Genomic DNA, 25,985 nt, shown 5'->3' on the forward strand with positions numbered 1-25,985 from the left:
TCAGGCTCTGTGGTGGGGAAAGGGTGTAAAATGGCTCAAGATGGGGAGACCACCCTGAGTCCCTCAAAATGCCTCATTGAAGTTCCTACCCATTGGCTGGTCTGAGTGTGGGGAGGATATTTCAAGAGACCCTCTTGCCTTACTTAAGTCTTCCCTGATGCCGGAAGTGACCACCCAGGCAAGTACTTAGCACATTCCCTGGGGGAGGGGGGAGGGGCTGAGGTTATTAGTGGTGCCTAATGATATTTGCATAGACTAACAGACTTAATGCAATCATGAATGCCACAATCCCAAGAAAATAATGAAGAAATCCATTACAAAGTCATAAAGCAACTAAGTCAATACAGTAATAACCTGATCCTGCCTTAGCTCTAATTTCATCTCCCACTGAAGGCAATTTCACAATACTCACTGTTTCTGGACACTTTTATAAATTTCACCTTTGTTTGAGATAATTAATTAACAAAATAAAAAAAATGCTTCTGGCATTTTATACAGTAAATTAGTCATTAGTCTAAACTGGCAGGCTGTAATAAAATTTATGAAGATGGATGTGCTGAGATTTCTAACTTTTCTTCACTTGGCCTGGAACTTTTTCGTTGGCAAAGCTCTGGGGGCTACCTGGTGGCCTAGCTTACATGTGCACCAACAGGAACTCAGAAAATGTGGTTGAGATCCATCCACATGTGCTTGGTTTGTGGGACCCCTCTGCGGTACCTACACCCTCCGCCCCAGAGTCCTTCGGGTTCTGTGATTGTTCCTGGGCCATCATAGTACAAAGAACCACACTGTATGCTCAAAGCAGCTGCAGCCGCTTCTTCATAGACGGACTCATTAGGGCTGTGTTCTCTCAAAGACCCTAGGAGAGGCCCTTTCCTTGCCTCTGCCTTGCTTGGCGTATGCCAGTAATTCCTGGCTTCTTTCAGCGTGTAGTCATATCATACCAATCTGTTTTCATTAGCGGCTTTCCCTCTCCCCTCTGTTGGTACCATATTTCCTCCTAAGGACACCAGTCATAACTGGAAATCCCCTAATCCCCTACGACTTCATCTTACCTTGACTACATCTGCGAAGATTCTCCTTCTAACTAAGGCCATTTTCATGGTTTGTGAGTGGGCATGAATTTGGGGGATACTATTCAAGCCACTATATTCACTAAAACCTGGGTGAACACTGCCCTTACTCAACCACAAATAAAGGAATACTCTGAGCTACCAGTAACTGAAAGATGGCCTGCCTAGCAGGGACTGGCACATGGTTTCCCGAGATATTATAGAACTGGATGGAGAGGTTCTGTGGGCCCCCTGAAAGGCTCACCACCATCCATTCTTCTATATATTCTTTCTAGAGAAAGAATCATAGCTCCCATCAGCTTTGGAAGGGACCAGGATCCAAAAGTGTGCTGTCTGGTTACCATGTGGAATGTGGGGGTCAAGAGGAAGGAAAAATTACACAAACTTACTGACAGATACCTTCTGGATATGCAGTTGTTCAAAATGTCCCCAAATCTTTCTACTCTCTCCATCTCTGGAGTCCCGGGCATTAAGAAGGAAGCTGTAGAATCTACTTTTCTGATGGGCAGGGGAGATGGTAGGGGACAGGCCAGGAACTCCCGTGGTTTGTTATCAGGAATGAGAACTTCATGGGGAGATGTCTTTTGACCTCAAATATATTATCAGCATCCCACCGCTGAGACAGTGTGGGGCCTCAGGAATTTACTCTGCCCACTCCACAAAGTCCTTGATAAAAGTGTTCTACAGGAAGGTAGGGTACCAGAAACAAATCATGACCATGCCTGACAGCAGGGACCTCCTTTCCTACCCTGAGTTACTGAGGCAACTCTGCCCCCTGGCCCTACTAGGTGACATGATACAGGTTAGGTCCTATTCTTCCATGTATCCAAGGGGCACCCACTTACCAAACAGACACCCAGTTCCCTGCTGTGAACCACTGTTGGTGAACCATGTGTTTACTGCTCCCCATCATATGTCCCCAGTTGCTCTCAAGACACCAGCTTGACAATTTTATTTTATTCTTCAGGATTTATGGGCTGCCAGTTTTGGGACTCTAGCCCCTTTACTTGTGAAAACTTGGACCTTAGTCCATTTCTGGGCCTCATGATACTTTAAACGTGACTCCGGGCTTACTTGATTCTCCTCCTAGGGCCCTGTCTCAGAGTTTGTTCTGCCCTGGAGAGATGCTACATCTGATCTTTTTGCCTTGTCTGGATCTTAATTATTATTATTTTAAAAGCAACGTTTGCCTCCATCCTGAGGACCAGTCTCTTAAGCTGGTAAGGATGCAACTCATAAATCAACTCCTCTGTTTTTTTCCTAGACATCAATCATAGTTCAGTCTTCTAGCAGGTATAATTGGTGGATAACACGTAGGAACACCTGGCCGTGGGATCTTGGGGACCCACAGCTGAAACCTGGCATGGAGGAGCATCCAGAATGTTCATAAAACAGCCAGCCCAAAGATCTGCCAAGGCTCCCTCCTCCAGAGAGGATAGTCATGGCCCCTCCCCTCTCCCTGTCACATCCATTTCTCTGGGTACTCTCCACTGGAGCTCGTACTTCGTGCTGTCCCTGTCTCCTAAGCTTGAAGAGGATGAGGGTCATGGCCTTGGCACTTAGCACAGGGCCTGGCAGGTGGCTGTGTTGCCCAACATTTTTGGAACAATTAGATGGATGATTGAAAAGCTTCCTGGGAGTGGAGCACTGGAGATACAACCCAACTGGTAGAGTGCTTGCCTAGCATTTATGAAGCCCTGGGCTTAACAGTCAGCATCATGCAAACCAGGTGTGGTGGCACACGACTGTAAGTCTAGCATTTGGGAAGTGGAGACAAGAAGATGAGAGTTCAAGGCCACCTTGGACTTCAAGAGAGAGACAGAAATGGGGTGGGGTGGAGAGAGGGGAGAAAGAGAGGAGAGAGAGAGAGAGAGAGAGAGAGAGAGAGAGAGAGAGAGAGAGAGAGAGAGAGAAGAGAAAGCCTGCTTGTACTTCTTTGAACCCTACCCGGACTCCATCCCTCACAGCTTCTTCCTTATAAGGCACCCACCTGTTTGATCTGGTCCTGCCTTGGAGTTTTAAATTTTCTGGGGTTCTCAACCTCATGACAGCAAAGCTTTGCTTGATTTCTCCATTGTTTCATGGTTCCCTATCCTGTAGCCCCAAAGGCCTAGCATCTGCAGCTGGGAAGCTCATGGGAGTCAAGGGCCCAGGGACCAGACAAGAAACCAAGGCGGGACCAGAGCCTAACCTTTTGAAGCTCTCCCGCTGTGTGGTGCTAACAAGGGTTAATGGGAAGGGACGCTGACCAGAGACCTTGAGGCCTTCAGAGGCAGTGATGGAAGGCAGTGGCTGAGGACTCGGCTATCTCTGGTGGTGCACGCCTCTGCTGCTGCTCCACTCCTCCAGTGTCACTTAATGTGTGCGGTTAAGTATTTACAGATATGTTCCCATGGCAACCGAGGCCTCAAAGTTGCTCTTACAGTTCTGTTTTCTCAAATGTGTTTCTCTGCCTGATAGCATAGAGTTTTCTGGAAGCTGGCCAGATTGTGAGTCATGTTCTCAGTCCTAGGCTCTAGCTAGCCTCTCTGCGTCCCGCTTTGGAGACCAACAGCCTGACCCCACACACACGTAAGGCCAACTCCTCTAGCTCATAGGCCTGCCAGGCGATTAGTTCCTGGACCTGACCCTCAGAACCCACCAGCCTTCACCACCACTCACTTTCTGGATCCATCGCCAGCGTCCCTTCTCTAAGAAGCCATTCAGAGCTTCCTTAACACCCCCCTCCCCAGACAGATCTAAGCCTCTGGACCACCATGCTTCTGAGGAGAGGAGTCTTTCCTCTAGCCCCTGGCTCTCAGCTCCCGTCAACCTGCTGTTGTTGATGCTCTCGGCTTGCAGGTCACTGGACCCCATGGCCCATCCCTTTCTCCTGGCAGTGCATGTGAGTCCCTGTTCTGTGAACTCAGCCATTCTTCTTGCATCCTGCCTTTGGGTTAGGCATTGTTCAAGGTGAAAAGATGGGGTAGGGGGGGCAGAGAGTCCCTCGAGGCGTGGAGCTTATCTCTCAGTGGAGGAGGTCTGCACATTGATTAAGAAAAGATGGAGGCAATGGTATGCGAATAGAATAAAAACATGACAGATGGGTGGGCCCTGGTGAGAGGGATGCAGTTGCCGTGACAAGGTGAGTGGAAGTGACATCTGGGGAAGCAATGCTTTTTCCAAAGGGAGCTGCCAGCACAGGGGATGGGACAGGATGTTTGAGGGACACCCAGGAGGCCTGGAGGCAGGGCCAGGTGACCAAGGCATCACAGAGGCAACAGGAGCAGGGCAGATAAAGACTTTGAAGTCACATCTGAATGAAAATGACAAGATCTTGCTAGGGCCATTGCAGCGAATGGAATGTAGAGTCTAGGTAGAGGACAGGAAGACTCCGGTGTTACCTTCTGTGACTCAAGCTGTAGGGAGCGTCAGTCACTAGACATGTCCCCAAATGCCCCTTAGGACCACGCATGATCTTGTTCTTGCCCAGCCCTCCAGTGGATGCATCCAGCTCCCAGCCAGCATTCCCAGGGAGAACTGCTTCTACCCTGAGCAGCTCTCCCCAAGCCATGTTCTCCCTCTGTCTGACAGTGCTGGAGGGCTGCTTGGTACAGAGCTGGATAGTTGACCAGAAGGCTTCACCCAGGTCAGCTCCACCCTCCTCCAGGAACTCACCTATTCTATGCTACCCTGCTCCTATCCCACAAGCCCTGAGGGTTGCTTGAGGGCCCTTCTCCATTAGATCCCACTAGAGGCCAGAAGGCACTGGCTGCTAATGGTTCCTCCAGTGGCTGTATCACTGTTATAGACTACCTAGGCCACTGCTTTCTGCTGATGTTATAAACACAATGCTGATGGTGTGGTATGGCAAGTTCTCTTGTTCCTGCACTTCATGGAGCCCAGGTGCCCCAGTCAAGCCCCGAAGAGACAGAGACTGCCAAAGGTACCACTCTGCAGGAACTGGGGGCCCTGGCACGTTGCCGAGCAGGCAGGGCACTAAACATGCTCCCCGGAACAAGAAGCCACAGGACTAAGGTTGGCCATGGCCAGGAAGGCCTTCAAGACTCTCTGGGGCCTTCAGAAAAGCACAGGACTTTCCAGGAACACTATACGGGATAGAGAATGGGTAGGAGGACTTTCTTTGTCTCTCCAGGTGAGGACAAGTCAGGCTCGAGGCTGGGGTCAGAGGTACTGGTGAGCAGAGGTGTGAGCGGAGCCTCTGTCTGAGGAGGCTGAACCAGTGGGGAGCAAGGGCAGACCTTGTTCTAATGTCGGCCAGTTTGCTCAGGTATTCCTGGGCCTCCTTCAAGACTTCCCCTGCAGGGGGGAGAGATTAATAGTGGAAATCCACAGAAGGAGGGCTCTTTCATCCACTACCCACCCCTCAGTTCCCCCCCAAAAGAAAACAGTTGTTGAAATTGAAAAATGGTGTTCGGTGGAGGGTTTAAAGACATTTTGAATTTAAAACATATTTTAAAGGTCATTTTAAGCAGTAATTATGTTCTAATGGTGGGGTTCTTAGCAAAAGGCAAGAGTCCCTTGGTTACATTAGCCCAAATGTGAAGCAGCAAGAGCTGGGTTTCTAGTAGTCCTCAGAACCCAGTGGAGGGACATGGGGAGAGGGTAGTGGGGGAGATAAGGTAGGTACAGCCTGTACTCCCGTCCACATCCTACATCAGAGCCAGCAGACAGGTTTGTAGTTGCCTCCTTTGGGTCCCGGGAACAATAAGCCCCACACTCAAGCTTGGCTCTGGCAGAGAAGGATCTCTCAAGACCCCCCTGGGGTCTGCCACACCAGTGACTGTGAGACTCACAGGGCAGAGCATGTAGGCTGGTCCTGTGTCTGTCTCTTCCAAACACTGTCTTTCATGGGTGTTCCCAGCAGCAGGCTCTTCAACTGGTGTGGGACAGCTGTGTCTGGGGTGGGGGTGGGGAGGTGCCCCTGAGCTAGTGCAGGGGGCTTCAAGGCCCAGGTCTGTGCACTTCACAGCCTGTGGCCTACATTACTTTGGGACAGGATGAGGACACGGGCTATTTATTTGAAAGTCAACATTTTCTATCCTCCATCTCCAGCAAGCAGCCCCCCCCCCAACCCAGCCTGTTTTCTCCTTCTTGGTGCATGCCCTCTCTGCTTTTGCAGAAGACCTCACTCATTTAGATGAACGCACACATGTGGAAAGGCTGACACTGAACACACACTGTGAGCACCTACTGTTCCCCAGACTTGAGAGATTCTGGAAGAGCTAGCCATAGGTGAGCACCATGGGAGAGCCTTTAACAAGGGAGCCAGCAGACAGGTTTGTAGTACCACAGGTGTTGCATTTAATTTGGGAGGGATTCATGACTGAGATACGGGGGGTCGTTAATGGAAGGACAAGCTAAAGTAGTAATAACCAAACGCTTTGAGTAAAGAAATAAGCAGCAGCCTTCCAAACTGGAGGAGCCCCAGGAGACAAGAAACACAGAGTGCACGTGGGACAGGACGTTTTGTCCAACGCCACGCCCTACCCATCTAGTTGCCTGGTCTTTCATTGAGCAAGAGCAGGGCCAGGAGCACTCAAACTGACATCCATGGGCTCCTGAGTGAGTCTTCTGAGAGAGGACTGGGAGCAGGCAGGGGCTGGTGGTGCTGGGAAGCCAACCTCTGGGCGCTGGGGTGGGTGATGGGTGTGTAGGGATGCGGTCTGGGACTCGGCCCAGCAGGGGAAGGGGCAAAATATAAAAATATCCAGGAGTGGCGCAGCGCCGGGCCACAGCGTTATTAAACTAAAGCATCTTATAAATCTCGAGCCATTAATAACAGGCTGCCTCCACGTCGGGATAATTTATTCAAATTGCGGGTCCCGGGATGGAGGAGCAGATGTTTCAGAGCTGTTGGTGTCACTGAAAGAGTTCCAGGGGAGGAGGGGCGCGCTGCATGCTGGTGGCAGGGGCTCAGCCCCGCCCCCTCTGTCCCTCTAAGGAATGTCTCCATCTTCCACAGCGCAGGCCACCAAATCCCTACGCTGGGGGAGGCAGGACCAAGTCCTTAAGGGACAGCCAACTTAGTTCAACAAATGCCAGACTAAAGAACTGTCTGGAGAAACAAGCAGGCAAGTCGCCACATGTAGAATGCAATACCGCTCCCAACTGGACTAGGTGGCCTATGAGCATTGCCATCTTGGCTCCTTGAAATAAAGGGGTGTTACTTGAAGTAAGGTAGCCTGGGAGTCAGAAGGCTTGGCATTCTTTTGTACATGGTCGGGTTGTCTGAGGATGACCCAGAAGTGATCTTAGAGTCTCATTCGCCTCCTCTGTACAACTGAGCAATAATACATGGATAACCGGCATGCCTCCCGCTGGGAAAGACAGAGGGAAGCTGTCTTAGGGCTGCCCTTGGACTCAGACCAGCCCTCCGGGTCAAACCTGAGTCTGTGGTGGAGTGGTGACCATGTATCAGGACCTCAGTCTGGGTCTGGGTTCTTAGACAGAATTCCAGGAAATATGTATCAGCCACTGAGTATCTGTCTAGACCCAAGAGAGGTTAAATTCCTCAGATGAAAGTTCTCCTGCCAAATTTCGTCTCTCTGGCAAGGCAACTCTCACTCCATGATGTCATTTCTGACCCTAACTCCTTCTTTTCCTAAACGTCTAATGTTGCGGGGTGAGGGAAGGAGACACAGCTCTGCCCAAGTCTTCATGCCTAGGAATCCCATCTCCACCGAGTCCATAGGAGTGACCTCACAGGGGACATGCTAATCTTTATTTCTTGCACCTTCCTCCATCATGGCAGGAAACCGAGGGAGGACCTGAACAGTTCCCGGTGCCCTGGACTGTGCCTTGCAGTAGCTGAAGAGAAAGCCTTCCTCCTGTTTCTGCTATGTGGCTGTGAAGGACTTTCAAGTGAGACCCTGCCCAGTCATGGAATGCTGCTCCACCCCCTTGAAAGTCCAAGTCTTACATAGGAGACTTCACACTCCAGAGGCTCCCAGCCTCCTCTGCTGTCACGCCCCAGTGACTGATGGCTGGAATAAAGAAAGTGTCGTAGCGGGAGGCACACTCATCTTTTCCCTGAACTCTAGCTTGATCCCCTGCCACCATCATGTGATGAGAGGAAGAGTTCCCTACTTCCTCCCACCTGGTCCTGACAAGTAATGGAACTAACTCCTCAGGCAGGGCTCTGATAAGGAAAAATTGCATAGGCAGACTCCGCCCTTGTCAGGACAACATCAGAAGCCAGTGTGCAAGGAGAGGTCAGGATCTGGCTACCCTAGATAGCGGGACTTCTGGGAGGACTGGTTGTCAGGAGCCTAGGGTGAGGCTGAAGGAGCCACCAAGACCTCCAGCAGGACAAGTGAGGGAGGTAAGAGCTTGTGGTGGCTGCCCCTTCCCCTACTGTTTCCTGTCAGCTAGGCCGGGAGGGTCAGTGGTAGCTGTCAGCCCTGTGCTGCTCCTGGCACATTGGACCTCCTCCACAGCTCAAGGTTCATTTCCAGTGAAGGAGAAAGTGCAGCCCACACTCGTGGGGCAATCAGCATGCTCTGTGATGAATGGAGCCTGTGTCACTCAGCGAAAATGAATATTTCTTTGCGATAATGGCCAGATGGTAGCAACTCTCCGATCCAAATTAAAACATGCATGATAAATGCCAGGAAAACAGAGGAAGACAAAACCCCAACCTGGAGTGAATTCTCTCTATAAATCTTCCCTCTGTGCCCCTCCCCCACCACAGTGGCCCTGCTAATAGCCATTAAATTATTAAGATGTGCTGCAAGGAGAATGCCAATGTCAGTAGCTCCAGCCCCCTGCCCACCCTACCTCAGCTTGTGGGGCCAGAGCAGATAGGAAGTCCGAAGCGTAGGCTGCTTCTCCACCTGGCCCAGCTAGGGAGGGTAGAGCATTTTCAGCCATGGGCACGAGACTGGCATCATGGAGCATGCACAGACTGACGCCCATCCCCAGACAAGCTCTGAGGAAGGCAGATATGCCTCTCTTTAAGCAGGGAACAGTCTCCATGGAGATGAGAAATTAACACCATGCCTGACTTTACGGTGCATGCAGAGGCCAGAAGAGGGTCTCAGAGCTGGGGACTCAGAGAGGCAACAGCCAGAGAAAACAGACCAGTAGGGTGGACCGAGGAAGGCTTGGACGGGTGGCGTGGAGCTGGATAACTGGGATGGGTCAGGTATGATGCAAGGGTGGATGTGTGCTGGGGGTTCCGAGGCAGCAGACACTAGGGGAGGGATGACTTGGTACTGGATTTATACTTTCTAGTGACGAAGGGCTCCTGAATCGCTGCCTTTATTCCCATAGTTCTTGCCTGTCCTCATGGCCGGAGCCTGCATGGGTCTCTTGTTCTCCTGATATACTGCCCATCCTCCCTGTAGGTGGCCATCTTTCCACGGCTGGTTCCGGTGGGCTCAGACTTCCCCACAGAGCCCAGGCCTTCTCTTCTTCCTCCAGGAGCCAGACCCCAACACTTTCTCTGGTATTCCTAGGCGTCTTTCCCCGGGCCATTTAGTTTCCTTGTTTGTCCCCGGGCCGTGGGGCTTGCATCTCTTATCGCAGTGGCATCTCAGTTCAGAGTCCTCTCTAACGTGGAGAAGCCTCCATAAGCCCACTCAGGCTGCTCCAGTTGGTGCAGACCTCCCTCTGTCCATGGCACACATCTCACTGCTCATGCACGTCAGCTGATCTCCTCACTCTAGCCTGTGAGCTTCTCCAGGGTCTAGAGCCCAGCAGAGGCTGGGAAATAGCTCCCTAGAGCTACACATCCGTCTTATGGTTCATAAGCTCTGCGGGATAAGGGATACCCTCTGGTGTGGAAACTCCCTGGCCATTTATACATAAACTTCAAGCATCCTGAGACACCAAAGCCAATTACCCAGGGATGGGTTGTGGTGTTTGGGGTGTTGAGATCATAGGCTACCCTTAGTATGGATTCCTGTTGATGTCTGCAAAACCTCTATTCCAGATGGGCAAGGCCCTGATAATTCAGGCTGCTTTTTCTCCATGGAGTTTCCATGGGCTTTTACTGCCTGGTCCTTCCAGCTGGTCTCCACACTTATATGGCCACAGACAGGTTCTTCCATCAGTTGGATGGCACCTGAGCGGGTCCAGCCTTAGACCCTCTCTGAGGTCCCTTGCACCCCTGTTCCCCAAAAGCACTGGGCAAGGAGTAGGAGAAGCCATTGCAGACAATGGTCCAGCCTCCTCTCTGTGGATAAGGTGGTGGGCTTGGAGGCGGGGAGGACATGCTTTTCAGTGAGCGGTTGTGAGAAGTCCCAAAGCCCCATGAGAAGTCAGCAAGATGTGGAGGTGACCAGAAGGACTGAGACAAGAAGGATTAATGATCGCTCTCTGCCCCCAAGGAGGTCAGCTCTCCTCTCCTAGCCTTTATTTCTCATTCCACAAATGGGGACGCTGCTCAGTCAAGCACAGAGTGCTGCTACCAGGTGTGAGGCTCTCCCACTAGAAGCTCTGGATGACTCAGTGGCAGGACTGGAGCACCCCGGGCTCTTTCCATCTCCTAGAGTCCCAGCAGTTCCTGCTGCATGCATCGACAAAGCCCTGTATCTCCAACCTGAGGCCAGGAAGGGCAGCCTCTAGATTAAATGACCAGAGACCGAAGCATCAGCATGCACGCCTACACTTGGGTATACAAGGGCTGACTTGGAGCCCCCCCGTCTCTTCATTTTATCCTCCGGCCCAAGCCTGTAGTCCTGTTTCAGAGCCGTATTTTTATACTCTGTCCTACTGCCCAGTCTTCTGGATCCAGGCCAGCGAGAGAACGTGTCTCAGGAAAACAAGGTAGGGCTGGCAAGATGGCCCATGGGGAAAGGCACCTGCTGCCAAGCTGGATGACCTCAACTCAGTTCCCAGGATCCACAGGGCAGAAAAGAGAGGACCCACTCCTGCTAGTTTGTCTCTGAGTTTTACACACGCACCATGACACATGCATGCACCGACACACATGTACAAACGCCAAGTCCAGGTTCCTCTCGTTCCATTAAGTAGATGTACCTTCCCAACCAAACCCATTCTTCTACAGATTTAAAAATATCTGGAGTGCCACCCACATACCTGCCATCCTTGTCTCCAGTTTCATCCTTTGCCGTGACAGCCCATGTGCTCCCTATTACCTCATCAGTAGCACCTGTTGGAAGCTCTCCCCCACCCCCCACCCCCGCCCCACCCCGTGCCCTGCTCCTTTCTGGTTCTTCACATACCGAACCGGTGGAGGTTCTGGGTAGTACACTTTGCTTCCTCACATCTCTCCAGAGGTCCTCACCCTGTCACCGTCTCTTTTTTCCCATATACCAGACTCTAAAAACCACAGGACAACAACTACAGCTACCCTGAGGGGGCACCCCACAGCTCTACTATGCTCCATTTGCAAAAAGAAGTTTAGGGCACTGTTATCATCTTTGCAGTAAGAGCATGTAGCTCTCGGAGTGGATAGCCTTGTGGGAAAGGCAGGGAGGCCAGAGTCAGAACCAGGATGGGAAGCTTGGGCCTATCTCTGCTCAGCTCTTTACATGGGTTCCTCACTCCACGTGGCTGAACAACCCCGGAACAGCCCTTGTACCATGTTACCCCCTAACCCTCAGGTCTGAGAGTGAGTCCCCTTACCTAAACCCCTCTGTTCAAAGCCCCTTGTGAAAATCAGGGTCCTACACTTTACCTAAACCCTCAAAGCCAGACACCCTCCATCCTGGCTCATGGTGAGCCGCCCCTCACCCACTTGGGTTCAGCTCATTTTCCCTTAGAGCGAGCTCAGCTTCATGCTCCCATCTCCGGTTCACACACTCTATTCCCTCTTCCTGTCCAGGTCCTATAGCCCCCTAGCTATGCCCATATTCTTGCTGAACCGTCTTGGTGAGTTGTAGCAGGAGCCTGAGAACACTGGGGATTTTGCTTCTATGCTGAGGAAGCACTTCCTCTCTCTCCTTGTCCCCATCTTCCCTAGAAGTGCGAACACCCTCCTGTGAGCTCACACAGTGCAGGGAACAGGATTCTCTCAGTGTGGCAATGGGATGGTTCACCAGAGGGGGCCTAGTCCCCTCCCTCTGTCATCCCTATTCCCAGGCTCACAGGCAGGAGGCACTTTTAAATATCATCCAGAAAGCCATTTGCTATGATTAATCCCCCATTTCCCCAAAACCGTTGTTTGCTAAATTAGCTGGGGCCAGAGGGAATTTGTTGAGGAGCTTGAGTCTCAACTTTCTTAATGCTTAAAACAAAACAAAACAAAAAACCCAGAAACACCCACTTTAAAACCAAAATGCAGATCAAGCCTCACACCCTCCCCCAGCTGAAAACCTGGAGTCCATTTAGGTTCGGTAGGTTTGCAGTTAATTATATTTTCACGCCTGTGGCAGGAGTTACAGATGTGTTTATAATGTGTGTCTGCCCCACTGGAGTGCCTTGGGGCCCCTCTAGGGACCCTTCCCCATGGAGTCACCTCCCCAGCCACCTAGAACTGTCTTCACAGGTCTCTTTGGTGTAGCTGTATAAATTAGCGGAGGGTCTTCGGTTTTAAGAACTCCTTTTCCAGTGGGGAAGGAAAGGAGACAAAGATTCCTTGAAGTCAGAAAACTGGATTTGTGAGAATAAAAACCACAAGGTGGAGTGAGCCTTACCCTGCAGTTCAGGGAAACTAAGAACTGAAGCTGCTTGAGCAAAAATGAGAGGCCCTGTTTGCAGACACGTCACTGAACCTATCGGTAGGGAAGCCACGCCTTGGTTGCACAGCCTGGCTTAGCCATAAGTTTGCTTTCTCTCGGTCCTTCCAAATCTTTCAGATTTCATGACTAGGGCATGACGGGGCCTAGGCCTGGGCCTGTGATCCTACATTCAAGATGAACGCTGCTGTGGTTCTTTTTCCTTCAACATTAGTCCAAAATGAACCTGAGACATGGGTTTTGGAGTAGGTTCAAAAGAAAACATGATACAAATTAAGAAATTCCAGTGGTAACAGGGGGTCAAAACAGGCCTGAGACAGGAGATGTGGGCGGCGGGGGGTGGGGGGGGGGGGGGGTGGGGGGGGGGTGGGGGGGGGGGGGTTGCTGAGGAGGTGTTCTGCTGTGTGTGTGTGTGTGTGTGTGTGTGTGTGTGTGTATGTGTGCATGTGGAGGCCTGGGTTAATCTAAGGTTTTGTTCCTCAGATGCTGTCCACATTGTTTTGCTTTGTTTTTTAAACATTTTTAGTTTTTGTTTAGTCTCAATTGGCCTTCTTTTATTTTTATTTTTTCATTTTATTAATTCTGTGTGCTTGGTTGGGGGCAGGGCAGACTGGACATGTGTGGAGGTCAGTGACCAGCTAAAGGAGTCTCTTCTCTCTTTCTACCCGGCGGTGGGTCGTAAGGATTGAACTAAGGCGGCCAGCTTGGCAGCAGGGCCTTTTTTTCACTGAGCCCGTCCTGCTGACCACACCCTGTCTTATTTATTTTTTTTTTAAGACAGAGTCTCTCCCTGGCCTGGAACCACCAAAGGCAGGGAGCCTCAGGGACCCGTCTCTGCCTGTCCACCATTTGCGATCACACGTGGGGGCCACCTCGCTCAGCTTTTTCACAGGGGTTCTGCAGATTGGCTTCAGGCTGTCGTCACACTGTGCAGCAAGCACCTTGCTGACTGAGCTCCTGGCCCCTTTCCACCTCTTCTTCATAGAAATGGGAGGGACTAGGTGAGGGGCAGACCCACGGGTTGGCCTAGAGTGGTTCCTGGGCCTCTCCAGGCCGACATGGCCTGGTGTCCTGGCCAAACATGAAGCTAGCTGCCTGGGTTTGCCATGGTATCTCCCCTTCAAGGGACCAGCTCGCAGGAGGGAATACGGTACTGTCACAGTCCCCATGACCCAGGGAGTCCCCATTCTGAAACAAGTTCTGGTGGGCGGGCAAAGCACACACATATACTCACACACGAATACGCACAGATGAGGCAGTGTGCTGTCCAGTCCAGCTCCCAAGACCTGCTGTGGGGACTCAGAAGGTGCAGGGGATGCTGAAGTGTGAACATTTTGTGCTCCAAAGTGTTGACAGACAGCTCCTTTTGGCGGCTGCTGTGAGACCTCAGTCACCAGCCACATTCTGCTAGCTAGGGTTAGCTCTGCTCATCCCTGGGTCCTCTGGGCAGCTCCAAACCAGAGGCCAATGTGTGTGGAAACAGGACAAAGCCCTGTGATCTGCCGACCCAGGCTGGCTTCAGGCTGGCAGCGTTTATTACTTTCCTCTGCCCTGCAACCCCCCACCTGCCTGGCCTGAGGGCTTCCTCCGCAGAACCTGGAGGGGCTTCTGTTCTGCCAGAAGCTTTTGTCCAGTGAGTCATTCATTGCTTCCAAAGATGGAAAAATGGACACATTTTTATGGTGCATTTCCACAAAACAGGGTCAGCCTGCAAGTCCATTTCATCAGAACACACTGTAAATGGCCTTTGGAGTGTAAGAGGATTGTATTGTTAGAAGAGCCCAGAAGTGGGAAATGCAGCATCTGGAGGTCAATAGTTATGGCCATAGGTCTCCCCCAGCCATGTGCCTGGGCCAGAACCACTGCAGGAGCAGACAGCTGCCCTGCCTGGACTCATACCCCTCAGCTGGTCCCCCAAAGCCCCCGGGAACCCTTACAGACCACACGTGGTCTGTCTGTTTAGAAATAGAATAATGCTTGGAGGAGAAATGAGGAACGTAATAGGATTTCAAAAGCCACAGGACCCGATGGGGCTACAGATGGTGGAGGGGCTGGGAGGAGGGAATGGGGCCTGGGTTTATGGTGGGGAACGTGGCCTCAGGGAGGGCCTGGGATCTGCATCACATGCATCGTGTCCAACCTCATTAGCTGGCCCAGCGGGACTCCACTGCCACACTAGTGTGTCTGCCATGAGGAAAAGGAGGAGGCTCTGAAGATGCCATTGTGGACTGGGGGCAGCAAAAGGCTACAAGAACACAGCTAACGGACTTGGCCAGCGCCTGCTAGGGTGGGGTGGGGGCAAGGGCAATCCTAATGACCGCTGAGGGTGGGACTCACACCTGCTACAATCCTCCCCTTCCTTCTCTTCCCCTGCATAGTTCTAGCAGAGATAGAAGAGTCAGGGACACAGAAATGAGAGAGAGAGAGAGAGAGAGAGAGAGAGAGAGAGAGAGAGAGAGAGAGAGAGAGAGAGAGAGAGAGAGAGAGAGAGAGAGAGAGAGAGAGAGATGGAGTCTACAAATGAAGACTTGGGAAGCAGATCGAACTGGGATGTTTGACTCCAGGCACTTTTGTAAGACTTGGGGAGGGAGAGGTTTCTCCACTTCCTAGAAGCTTCCTTGGGGGTGTGTCAGTAGCTGCTTACAGAGCTACCTCTCCATGCTTCTTTTCAGGCAGAGCTCAGGGCTCCTTCCCTCCTTAGTCTGCCTCAGGCCCTGCAGCTGGGGTGGGGGTGGGGTCAGAAAGCTCCCTCCTCCTGCCTCACTCCTCTGACCCCCTTCTCTGAACTCCTTGGGTGTCCCTCTGGGTTCCCTCAGGCTACCATCTCAGTCTCCCTCCCCTGGCCTGGGGAAAATGCAGGCTGCCTAGTAGGGAGAGTCTTGGCCTGTCCTTTTAATGTGGGCTTAACCTGTTCCAGCCAAAGGCCAGGTGACTGCAGATTTAATCTGGTCATGTCTTTAAGCAATTAGGCCTGATTCTGCCATAAGGAGTGACTACTTTTTGGGTCTATTTGCCTGTGAGCTCTCTCCAGAGTTAAGCATGGAGGACAGTGGGGCATGCCCTGGAAGACTGGAATCTTACTCACTACTCCTGCTGGAGGCCTTCCAAAGGCCAGACCTGTCAGCTTTAGGCTTGGCGTCTGGGAACAGTGACCTGCTAAGAATTGGGCCTATTAGCCCAAGGCTCTGATAGTCCCAGCCTTCATGTTGGTTTTCATGCGAGAGAAGGGGAAAAGAACCCCGCTACTGTTCCTGTCAGCCTAACTAAGCAATCCATCTGTACCAGAGCTCTGCAGGTAAAGAGGCCACCCTTGCACTCACCGCTCCAATGACGCCTGTCCATGCCCATTCCCAGAACCCCACGGGACAATGGGATGCTTCTAGGAGCACAAGAAGTGGAACGGGAAATGGAGCTTTGAAGTGCCTGAGCTCACAGTCAGTCACCTCTGTGTGGGCAGGGTGTGGGGAGAAGCCCTCCTCCAGTCAGTCTCTTTAGTGACCTGGAAGGCAGTTGGGTGGAGATCCCAGAGGCACACCTATGTCCCGGGTTCTTAGTCTTTGGAATATTGAGTGGCCCGGGAGCAGAGCTGCAGGGGCTGAGATGAAGATGCAGCCCGAGTAGGGCTGGGCCCACCATCACTCTCTGCTTCTGGGTGTTTCCTTTCCTGCCCCTTCGGGCTCCGACACACATTCCCAAGGCTCCTCTCCCCACCTGTTTGCTTCTCTCACATGTTTTTTCTTTAAAAATAAATTGTCTGTGTGTGTGTGTGTGTGTGTGTGTGTGTGTCTGTGTGTGTGTGTGTGTCTGTGTGTGTGTGTCTGTCTGTCTGTCTCTATCTCTGTGTGTGTGTGTCTGTGTGTGTGTGTGTCTGTCTCTGTCTCTGTGTGTGTGTGTCTGCCTCTGTCTCTGTGTGTGTGTGTGTCTCTCTCTTTCTGTGTGTCTGTGTGTGTCTGTGTCTGTGTGTGTGTGTCTGTCTCTGTCTGTGTGTGTGTCTGTGTCTGCGTCTGTCTCTGTCTCTGTGTATGTGTGCGCGCGCGTGTGCGCGCCTCTGTCTCTCTCTCTCTCTGTGTGTGTGTGTGTGTGTGTGTGTGTGTGTGTGTGTGTGTGTGTGTGTGTGTAGGCTGAGATCTTCCTCAGTTACTCTCTACCTTATTGTGTTAAGTCGGCCTCTCACTGGGCCTGAGCTCACCTCCTGGCTGGCCTGCGAGCCTCCTTTCTGTGTATACTTTGCCTCTCTTGCCCAGTGACAGGATCACAGGTCCCTAACATACGCTCAGCTTTCTATTCAGGTACTGGAGGCTCAAACTCAGGTCCTCAGGACTCACACTTTACCCACTGAGCCCTCTCCTGTCCCTAACCCACTTCTTCTCACCCCTTCCTTCTTACCCACTTCACCCCTCCCCCACCACTCCACCCCTCCCTCCCTTCCACACCTCTCTCCTCTCCTTTATTCCTTTAATCATTTTCACCTTTCCCTCCCTTCCCCACAAGAAATATTTAATGGATATTAAATTATTTTAAACCAACTTTCTTTTTAAAAAAAAATAGCTTGGCGATAGTGCTGACTCAGGACCATCTCCCTGTTTAATATTGAATATGCAATTAATAGATAGATGTTTAGGTTTGGCTCTTCTCCCCCTCCCCCTCTTCCCACCACAGCAAGAATAAAAGAGCTGATTAATCTGGCTTGGGGCAAGTGTCAGAGCAGGAGATATATGGGAGAAAGGCGATGAGGTTAGCAGCTTGGAGTTGGAGAGCAATTGCCTCCCAGGCAAGGGATGGGTGAAGAGTATTAGAGCAGGCATTCAGCTGAGCTGGGGCTGAGGGGATGTCCCACACCCACACTGATTCCGGAGAACCTGCTAGGGCCAGGCCTGCCTGATCCCTCTGAGACTTCTTTTGGTGAGGCCTTCCTTGGTCAGGCCACCCTGGTTTTTCCCCCAGCTCTGGGGATCCCTTTCCTTCAAGTCTAGGAGTACCATTTCCTCATGCTGACTCCTCCAAGTTCTCTGGCTGTCCCTCTCTGTGATAACAGCTGGCACCGACTGTCCAAGCAGCCTGTCTCCACTTGAAAGCTGCTCTCTATCATGTGGCCCCCTGAATATGGGGCCGTGAGGCCCTGCATGTGTGGGTGACTTGCACCTAGCTCTCACTGGGCCTGCCTTCTAGAGTCCATTTCTAGGAGAGACCCTGCACTCTGCCATGGGTCTCTTAAGCCCTGAGTGAGGCTGAGCAAGGGCATGATCCTACTTTTATCAAGGAGGAAGCCAGAGTGGGAAGAGCTTGCTCACTTAGGCCCTTTACACCTGAGTATATTGTACCTCAGGTACCAGGGTCCTTGAGTTGCTCAGTGAGCCCTGGCTGCGATGTGTCCATGCCCTAAGACATGAGGTATCTTTGGCAGGCACCAGGCATCTGCTTGAGCCCTGATGGGTAGGATCTGAAGCTCAGGTCAAGAAGGGCCTGAGATAGGTAAGCAGCTTGAAACAGAGGGCTCAAGGGGGTGTTCTGGGAAGAGCTGTAGATCACGGGGACCAGTGCCACCTTTAATCACACTAGAGTCCCTTTGGGACAACTGACTCTTGAGTTTTAAGTATCTTTGGCCTATTCTATTTCCTTACAAGCTTTTAGGGATGAAGAAAGACGGAGAAAAGAGAAATCCCTTAACGGCTAGCCAAGCTAATGCGTAGTGAAAGCCAGGGGCAGAAGTCCCTGAGTCTGGAGAGGGAGTGGCCAAGGGGCACCTGAGCCAAATTCTACTGTGGTGGGAGGCTTGGCCAAAGAAGCCAGGAGACTTGGCAGGAGACAAAAGATAGCTGGGGCTAAACTGACACCCTGTTTCACCCCCTTACCCTCCCTCTTGTCTAATGGACTCTGTCCCCAGACTTCTCTAACCCCTATGTGCTGGCTAGTTTTATGTGAACTTGACACAGGCTACAGTTATTTGAGAGATAGGAACCTTAATTGAGCAAATGCCTCCATAAAATCAGGCTGCAGGCAAGACCATGGAGCATTTTCTTAATTAGTGATGATAGGGAAGGGCCGGGCCCATTGTGAGTGGGGCCACCTCTGGGCAGGTTGTCCTGGGTTCTACAAGGAAGCAGGCTGCGCAAGCCACAGAGAGCACACCAGTTAGCAGCCCTCCATGGCTTCTGCATCAGCTCCTGCCTCCAGGTTCCTGCCCTGTTTGAGTTCCTGCCCTGACTTCCTTCCTGACTGTGATGTGGAAGTGTAAGCCAAATATACCCTTTCTTCCCCAACTTGCTTTCGATCATGGTGTTTCATCATAAAAACAGTAACCTGAACTCTCCCAGGCAGTTCTTGTTCTGGGAAAGAACCTTCCCTGCTGGAAGAATGGCCGAGATCTCTCACTGCTGGCCGAGGTTGGAAGCAGGTGCCCCTTCCCCTTTCCCTGTCCTCTAGGGTTTCCTGCTCACGGCTGGCTACTCAGTTCATCACCTGTTGAGTCTGTGGGTGCTTGGGTGGCGACCTACCATGGGTGGGTAGGACAGTGTCCTCTTGGGGGGGGGGGTCCTGGGTCTGACCAGGGACCAAGCTTGTCCACATTCCTGAGGCCATTGCTCGGTGCTGAGGCCAGGGAGGTGAAAAGCAAGTATGAAGTTGGGGGGCTAAAGGTAGACTCCATGAGAAGCAGAAAGGGCAGCGTCCTCCTTTCCAAGGCTGTCAGTCTGGACCCTAGCAGGGGCCCGGGGCTCCCTTCCCTCTCTTGGGCTGAGGTGTCTCCTTCTTTCTCTCAGGTGAGGCTGTGTGCTCAGTCCAATGGGAAACACAGTTGGCTGTGGAAAGAGTCCAAGCCTGGGTGACAGAGGCTGACCTCTGATGCTGGAGGTGTTCTTTATCATTTTCTCTTAGTTTCTTTTCACATCATAGCATGGTTGAGTCCTACCTAGGGGGTACCTAGAGTTTGGGCTGTGCCCAGGGTGGGCACAAGTCACCCTGGAGCCTAGGTGGGGAAGCAGTATTGCTGCAAAGGCACTGAATTTCCAGGAGAATTGTTGCCTGGTAACAGAGATGTCCCTGGCTGGCCATATGTCCTATCTTCCCAGGGCTGAGCTTCTGTGGTTATCTATCTATCTATCTATCTATCTATCTATCTATCTATCTATCTATCTATCTCTTTCATGTGTGTGCACGCATATGTGTGCATGGCGTGAGCATTTGTGGGTAAAGTCATGTCCTTCTCCCTCTGTTCCCTTCCAGACATCTGTCTGCCAGCTTGGATCCACCTTTCCAATCTTTATCTCCACGCTTGCCTTGTGTGGCCTGCACCTCCACCACAGCATCTCTCAGATGTGTTCCTTCCCAGCCTCGACTCCTCTTAGAACAAGATTGCAAGCATTGGGTCTCTCCCAACGGGGCAGTGTTCAAATCCCATCGCAGTGGGATTTTCTAGGCGGCACTCAGGCAGACACACTTTTTTGCCTTACTAAGAGAATGGGAACGGATAACTCCTACATGGTTCCTTGTTTCTTTAGACAAGTATTAAACCCTTCCCTCCCTCCCGCAAGCAGGCCCCTGTCTCCTAGCCCCTCCCTATTGTCTTTCCACATCAGTCACCCAGAACAACAAAGTCCTGTCCCTAGCCTTCAGTCCTGAGGGGGAGCAGCAGGAAGAGGAAGAGGTAGGGAGTCGCTGCAGCCGGACAGGGTGGGAAGAAAGGAGGAGAGGGGGAGGGGTCAGAGACAAGTGGGCCCTCACGTGAAGGGGGCTGGCGCAGGCAGCTACTACCTCCTCGGCTCTCGCTGTCCGCAGGCTTCACCTGGATCGGCCGGTTCATCTGCAACAGAGTAGAGGGAACAGCGTTACAGGTAGCCTGGTACCAAAGTGCTCGAGCGCACAGATGCCAGCGTGCAGGACACGCCCCCCATTGGGAACCCCCACACCTAGAGACAAGCAGGTACATGCTCCCAAAGTTCCACCCGTCTTCGCCCACCGCTTCATCCTCCAAAGCCTGGTACTGCGCGCCAGCGGGGTGAGTGGGTGGAGGTCCTCAAGGTTGGAGAAGATAGGGCTTCACCCTCTTTGAATAGCTCTCAATAGCCTGATACTACAATCTGGGGAGCGATAACATGCTTATTTCTCCTCTCGTTACCCAGAAGGCCCTCCTGTACCCGAGCCATACCCGAGCCACACCCGTGGTCCAGCCTTAGGTCCCTCAGTACAACTGGCTTTGCCGAGCTGGTCCCTGCAAGTGTCTGACTTCAGGCCCTGCCATCTTTCTAAGCCTGGCCTGAGAGACAGTGGTGGCGGAGGACTGGGTTCCCACATCTGTGTCTGGAAAGGAGCTCTAGACTGGGGTTCCCCAAGGCAATCAGAGAGGTCGACCGAGGGTGGAGCAGACACCACCAGGTTTCTCATGCTTGTGGGTGTGGTGTCAGGGCACCGGGGCACTGAACTGCCTGCGCGGGCCTCTCCCTGGAACTGGTGCAATACTACATTTGGCCACTAGGGGTCTCTGAACTCCAAGCATCTTGGCTTGCACGGCTGGTTACACCCCAGCTCCGAGGTACTAGGGTGGTCTCTCCAGCCTTGGGTTCCCGCTGTATTTCAGACAATAAAAATTATAGAAACCACACAATGAGACCTTCTTTATGTCTTCACCGTGTTTCTCCTGTATGCTCCTCCATAATCCCTTTTTGCAGATGCATTTCTCTCACAAGAACTGGCCCCAAGAGGCAAGGAGAGCGGCGACGAAAGCACCCCCATTTTAAAGACAGAGAAGCCAAGGCCAAGAGACAGTGCTTTTCCAGGCTCTCTTGTGGCAGGGTCTGCAAAGGCTGTTTCTGCACTTGCTTGTACTGCACCTTAAGACCTTGTTGCCAATTCCCCTCCCTTACGGGGCCTGGAGCAGCAGTCACAAGCTACCTCCTGCCTTCCAGTCTAGGATTTGAAGTGAGTTTTGGCTGCCTCGAGACAACTGGGGGATGTTTGTGACTCAGCAAGGTGAAGCCGAGGCCAGGGGAAGGGCAGAGCCATGCAAGGAAGGACAGAGGCAGCAGGCAGGATTCGGAGCGAGGGCGGACGGGGAAGGAGATGCCGGAGCCAAGGCCAGCCAGCCAGGCCTCTGGGGGCCAGGCTGTTCTGCTTTGCCGCCAGGTCGTGATAGACAGCCCTGGAAGGGGGTGACAGACAGGTGCGTTGTATGAAAGCTCCAGGCCCTCCAGCCACAGGAGGAGTGTCATACTATAGCAAACTGCCAGCGTGTGGAAGTGTGACAGGGTACTTTTGGATCCCCAGCAAGACAGTCCGTTCCAAACTCTGAAGGAAAGGAGATGTCTAGAGGGCCAGCCAGGAATCTCACTATGGGAGAGGGGATCCAGCAGAGAGTTTTGTCACTCCTGGCTTGCTGTTCGGAACTTAGCATCTCACTGGGGAGTGAACCTAAGTCTAGCCAGTGCTCTAACACTGAGCTATAGCCGCCCCCTGTCACTTCTCACTACCTATCCCCCCCCCCATCTGAGGACTTAACAGAGTTGGGCCCGGGCACCCAGTTATGACCACTGTTTTTTCTCACACCCATCTCTCCAGCCTTTGTGCTTTCAGAGTGGATAGTTCTCTGAGGTCAGGAATATTAGCTATACCTTCCTGGGAGGAACCTGGCTAGGATGCTCCCAGGAGAGGCAGGGCCAACACTACCAGCGACACAGTGACTAGCTTTCAGTTAGGGACCCCAGCCACTTGGGCAGGAAGGGCCAAATAGTTAGTGGAGGTTGCAAAACGTCCAGGTAGTGAGGGCAGCTCGGGACAGATTCTTTGGTGTAGAAGACGCTTCTGCTGTCTCCTGCGTGCTCCCACCCCACATTTCCATATCTCCCTCCCTCAAGTTCATTCCTTGGGCCTGCAGTGCCCTGCTCCAACGTCCTGCCGTTCTTTAAGGCTAACAGGGTCCCCACTGTGGACTGAGTTTTGCAACCTCCTTTCATACTGTGAGGCTGTGGCCCTCAGTGTGACGGTATCTGGAAAACCCAGGAGCATCAAGGAGGCGACTACAGTTACACTGAGTAATAAAGGCAGGTCCCACATGGCCTCTGTCCTTACGAGACAAAGAGGAAACACGGGAACCTACGCACACAGACAAAGGCCGTGTGAGGACACAGCAAGGTGACCCCTCTCCAAGGAAGAAAGACTCCACTCAAAGCCAAACCTGCTCACGCCTTCTTCTAGAACTTCCAGCCCCCAGGGCAATGAGAAATACATGTTGGTGCTTTAAACTACCCAGCAGCCCCAGCGAATGAACAAATCTGGTCCATGAGATCTAGCTGAGGGAAAGATCTTACAGGGAGTCCATCCTTTTCCATATAAAAGGCACACTTGAGGGTGGAAATCCACTTGCAAGAGGTGGGGGCCTTAGGTTGCCCAGGACGCCATAGCTGCTACATGCATTATTCTGCTAGATTATGATAACTTCTAGAATATATGTGAAGAGAGTCACTTCAGTCAAAGAAACAGAGCTTCAACGAGATTCAGACACCAGCTCAGAGTCACATAGACGGCAAATGGAAGCATTAGTACGAACCCAGTGTTCCGGACAGCTGCTTCTGGGGTTGGAAGATGCTGGGAGCCATGTGGAATGGGCTCAGGGGTGGTCTAAGGAGGATCCTAGCCAAGATGAAGAGCTGAGGAGAAGGCCTCTGATGGGCGAGTCAGTCCGGCTGAGTAAGGCAGGCAGAGGTGTGAACAAGACCTTGTGTGTGAACAAAGCCTTGTCCTTAGCGGCAGTGTGAGTGTGTGGGGGTGGGGGTATGGGGGGGGGGAGGAGAGATGGCTCTGCCTCTGGGAGGAGATTCCAAGTTCTAGGCCAGTATTCTTCAGAAGAGTCCTACAGTTTGCCAGGGTCTGGGACAGAAATTTTTCTGACACGATCCATCCTATTTTCCATGGCAACCAACAGGTGATGAAACTTTCTCCGTGTCCATGGAGCCATCCACTCTAGACACCCTGGCCTCTTCAAGCCACTCTCTGACCCTGTCTTTGGTACCTGACCACTCAGAATGCTCAGCCTTACACTCCTGAGTTCGGCTTGGCATATCTCCTTCCAAGAGTCCCTCATCCCATGCCAGGCCTGGACCAGACACCTAGACCTTCCCTGAAGTTTACTGCTGACTCATTCACTCCTCATCATCCCTTATGTCTCCCCCCAACTTAACTGAGGGCTTCCTGGTGGCGGGAGTCTAGGTTCTCACTGTCCTGTCACATAAACCTCGGCCACAGACTGGGCACCCATGGGTTCTCCACACAGACCACTGGAGCGGAGCTGACTTGGCTCCCACTGAGCTGAGCTTCCTGGAGTCATTTTGTCATTTCCATCGAAACCGAAGGGTGGTCAATGTCCAGAGCTTGCCTCAAATGCTGGCCAGGGTGGCCCAGACAACAGACAGGCCCAGACTTTCCTATTTTGCAGCAGAAGTCAAATGTCAGACTGTGGTGTGGAGGTTTCCCAGCTCCAGCAGACTTTCTGCAGGAGGCTGGGGCAGGAAGGAGGACTGCCCTCCCCGGCTCCTCATCTTGTGTAGGTCCAGCCTCATCACGGCCCGGTTCGGCCTTAAGGAAGGAGGTGTGGACAGAGCAGGCTGGCCTGGGTGGAGAGTACCAAGTCAGGCCACAGAGGTGGTGCAAGATGACAAGGCCAAGTGTGGCGGAGGGTTGGGCAAGAAGCCAGGAGGACACCAGTGGAAAAGGGGGCAGGGATATGGAGTGAAGGATGAACAAAGGAAGACCCGAAAGGGCAATGGGCACCTTGCACCCTCCCTGTAGCCAACATTATTTCTTAGGCCTAAGCCAGGATCCCTGGACCCATTGGTCCTCACTTTTCTCCTTTCTCCCAGTCCCCTGTCATCCATCCATCCATCCACACCTCCCAACAGTGTGGGCTTCTGAGAAAGCCACCACGTGTGTCTTTTTCCTAAGGTGTGTTCTTCATTCTGGATCCTGCCCTCCAGGACGGGATGGGGTGTCAGCTCAGCCGGGGGTGGTCTTCCCTGCATCAGCAACAGCTGCCTAAGGAGCGAAAGGCTCCTTCCTGTGCCAGTCCTCTGTGGAGACTCTTTGGGAACTGTGGTCTTTTTTTCTAGGTGGAGTCTCCTCAGAAGGAGCAAACTGATTTGGCTTGAGTGCGGTGTTTTCCTGAGCTCTGCACAGGTGGCTGGGTCCAGAAAGGAGTGGCCCCTCCCTGTCCCTTGCCACACCCAGGTCCAGCCTCATCAACCTCTGATTCTGCTTTGGGGAGAGGGATGTGTATGGAGTGAGCTGGCCTCACCAGATCAGTATTTAGGGCCAGCTTTGCCCCTTACAACAGCAGAGGGTGGGCAGGCAGGTGGCTCCTTCCCGGTCCCTTCCCTCGGGCTCTGTCTCCCTGTCCCCCGCCCCTCCCTCTGCCACTCTGTGCATCAACACATAGCCATGCATTAAACAAGACATTCCATTAATTTCTTCATCATCATAACGTACGCTGGGACATACCCTTTAAATATTCATTCAGCTATGAAAACTGGGCATTAAAATTTTAATAATGTCAAGCTCATTTGAACCAGGCTCCTTGGGGACGATTATGATACAATTAGAATAAATACGATGATTGAGCTGGTCAAAAGGCTTCACCTGTCCAGCATGGCTCTCTGCATAGGTAGAGACCTGTGGCTGATGGGCAGACAGACTGACAGACAGGCCAGGCTCTTTCCTGACTCCATCTCCCCTCCTACACCCCTGTGGCCTCCTCTCTGCTCTATACTGCCCCATTTGCTCCTCACAGGTCTCTGCCGCCTGATCCCTGAGAGCCAGGGTGCAGGGCCACCATCCGTCTTCAGGAAGATGGCTCTGATTAGCACCCTTCTTCCAGCTCCTCCTGGTAAGTACCAGGCTGCTCACTGGATTCATGTGAGAGCATGGTTTTATTTGTGCGAACTTACTCTCCCCAACCTTTAAAGGGTTCTTGGGACTGCGGTGAACACCATCTCTAGAGCGGAGCCAGCCTGGACATCCAGGGGTCCCTGAACAATCAACTGTGCCCTGTAAGCACAGTCCGCAGCAATGTGCTCCCTGAAGGCTGGTATGGAGATCTGGGGTGAGGCTGAGCCTTCCTGCATTCCTCATTGCCTGACAGCTGTCAAAACCCAATTCTGGAGGTGACCTAGCATTGTCCTCTTGTGTACTCACCCAGCTTCTATTTCCCTGATGACAGGGAAATTATTTCTCATTAGGTCATGGGCCCTTCTTTAGAGGCTGGTACCTTCAGACCCAACCTCTTGAC

The 25,985-nt window shown here is 52.3% G+C and overlaps 1 protein-coding gene across 47 annotated transcripts in view; it reads right to left on the minus strand.

Moving 5' to 3' along the window:
• Positions 1–25,985, minus strand: part of Celf4 (CUGBP Elav-like family member 4) — a 287,815-nt gene that overhangs the window by 41,402 nt on the left and 220,428 nt on the right. For 28 of the 47 annotated variants that reach the window (XM_052741693.1, XM_052741691.1, XM_052741692.1 and 25 more), the window contains exon 3: positions 20,438–20,516. In XM_052741693.1, coding sequence (XP_052597653.1) covers positions 20,438–20,516 — 79 coding nt within the window. The remainder of the gene's footprint in view (positions 1–20,437; positions 20,517–25,985) is intronic. The other 19 variants (XM_052741697.1, XM_052741701.1, XM_052741700.1 and 16 more) reach the window with 1 other exon arrangement.

Source organism: Peromyscus californicus, unplaced genomic scaffold (genome assembly GCF_007827085.1).
Source record: "Peromyscus californicus insignis strain IS unplaced genomic scaffold, ASM782708v3 Scaffold_17__1_contigs__length_78620276, whole genome shotgun sequence".
In the NCBI taxonomy this organism is placed as follows: Eukaryota; Metazoa; Chordata; class Mammalia; order Rodentia; family Cricetidae; genus Peromyscus; species Peromyscus californicus.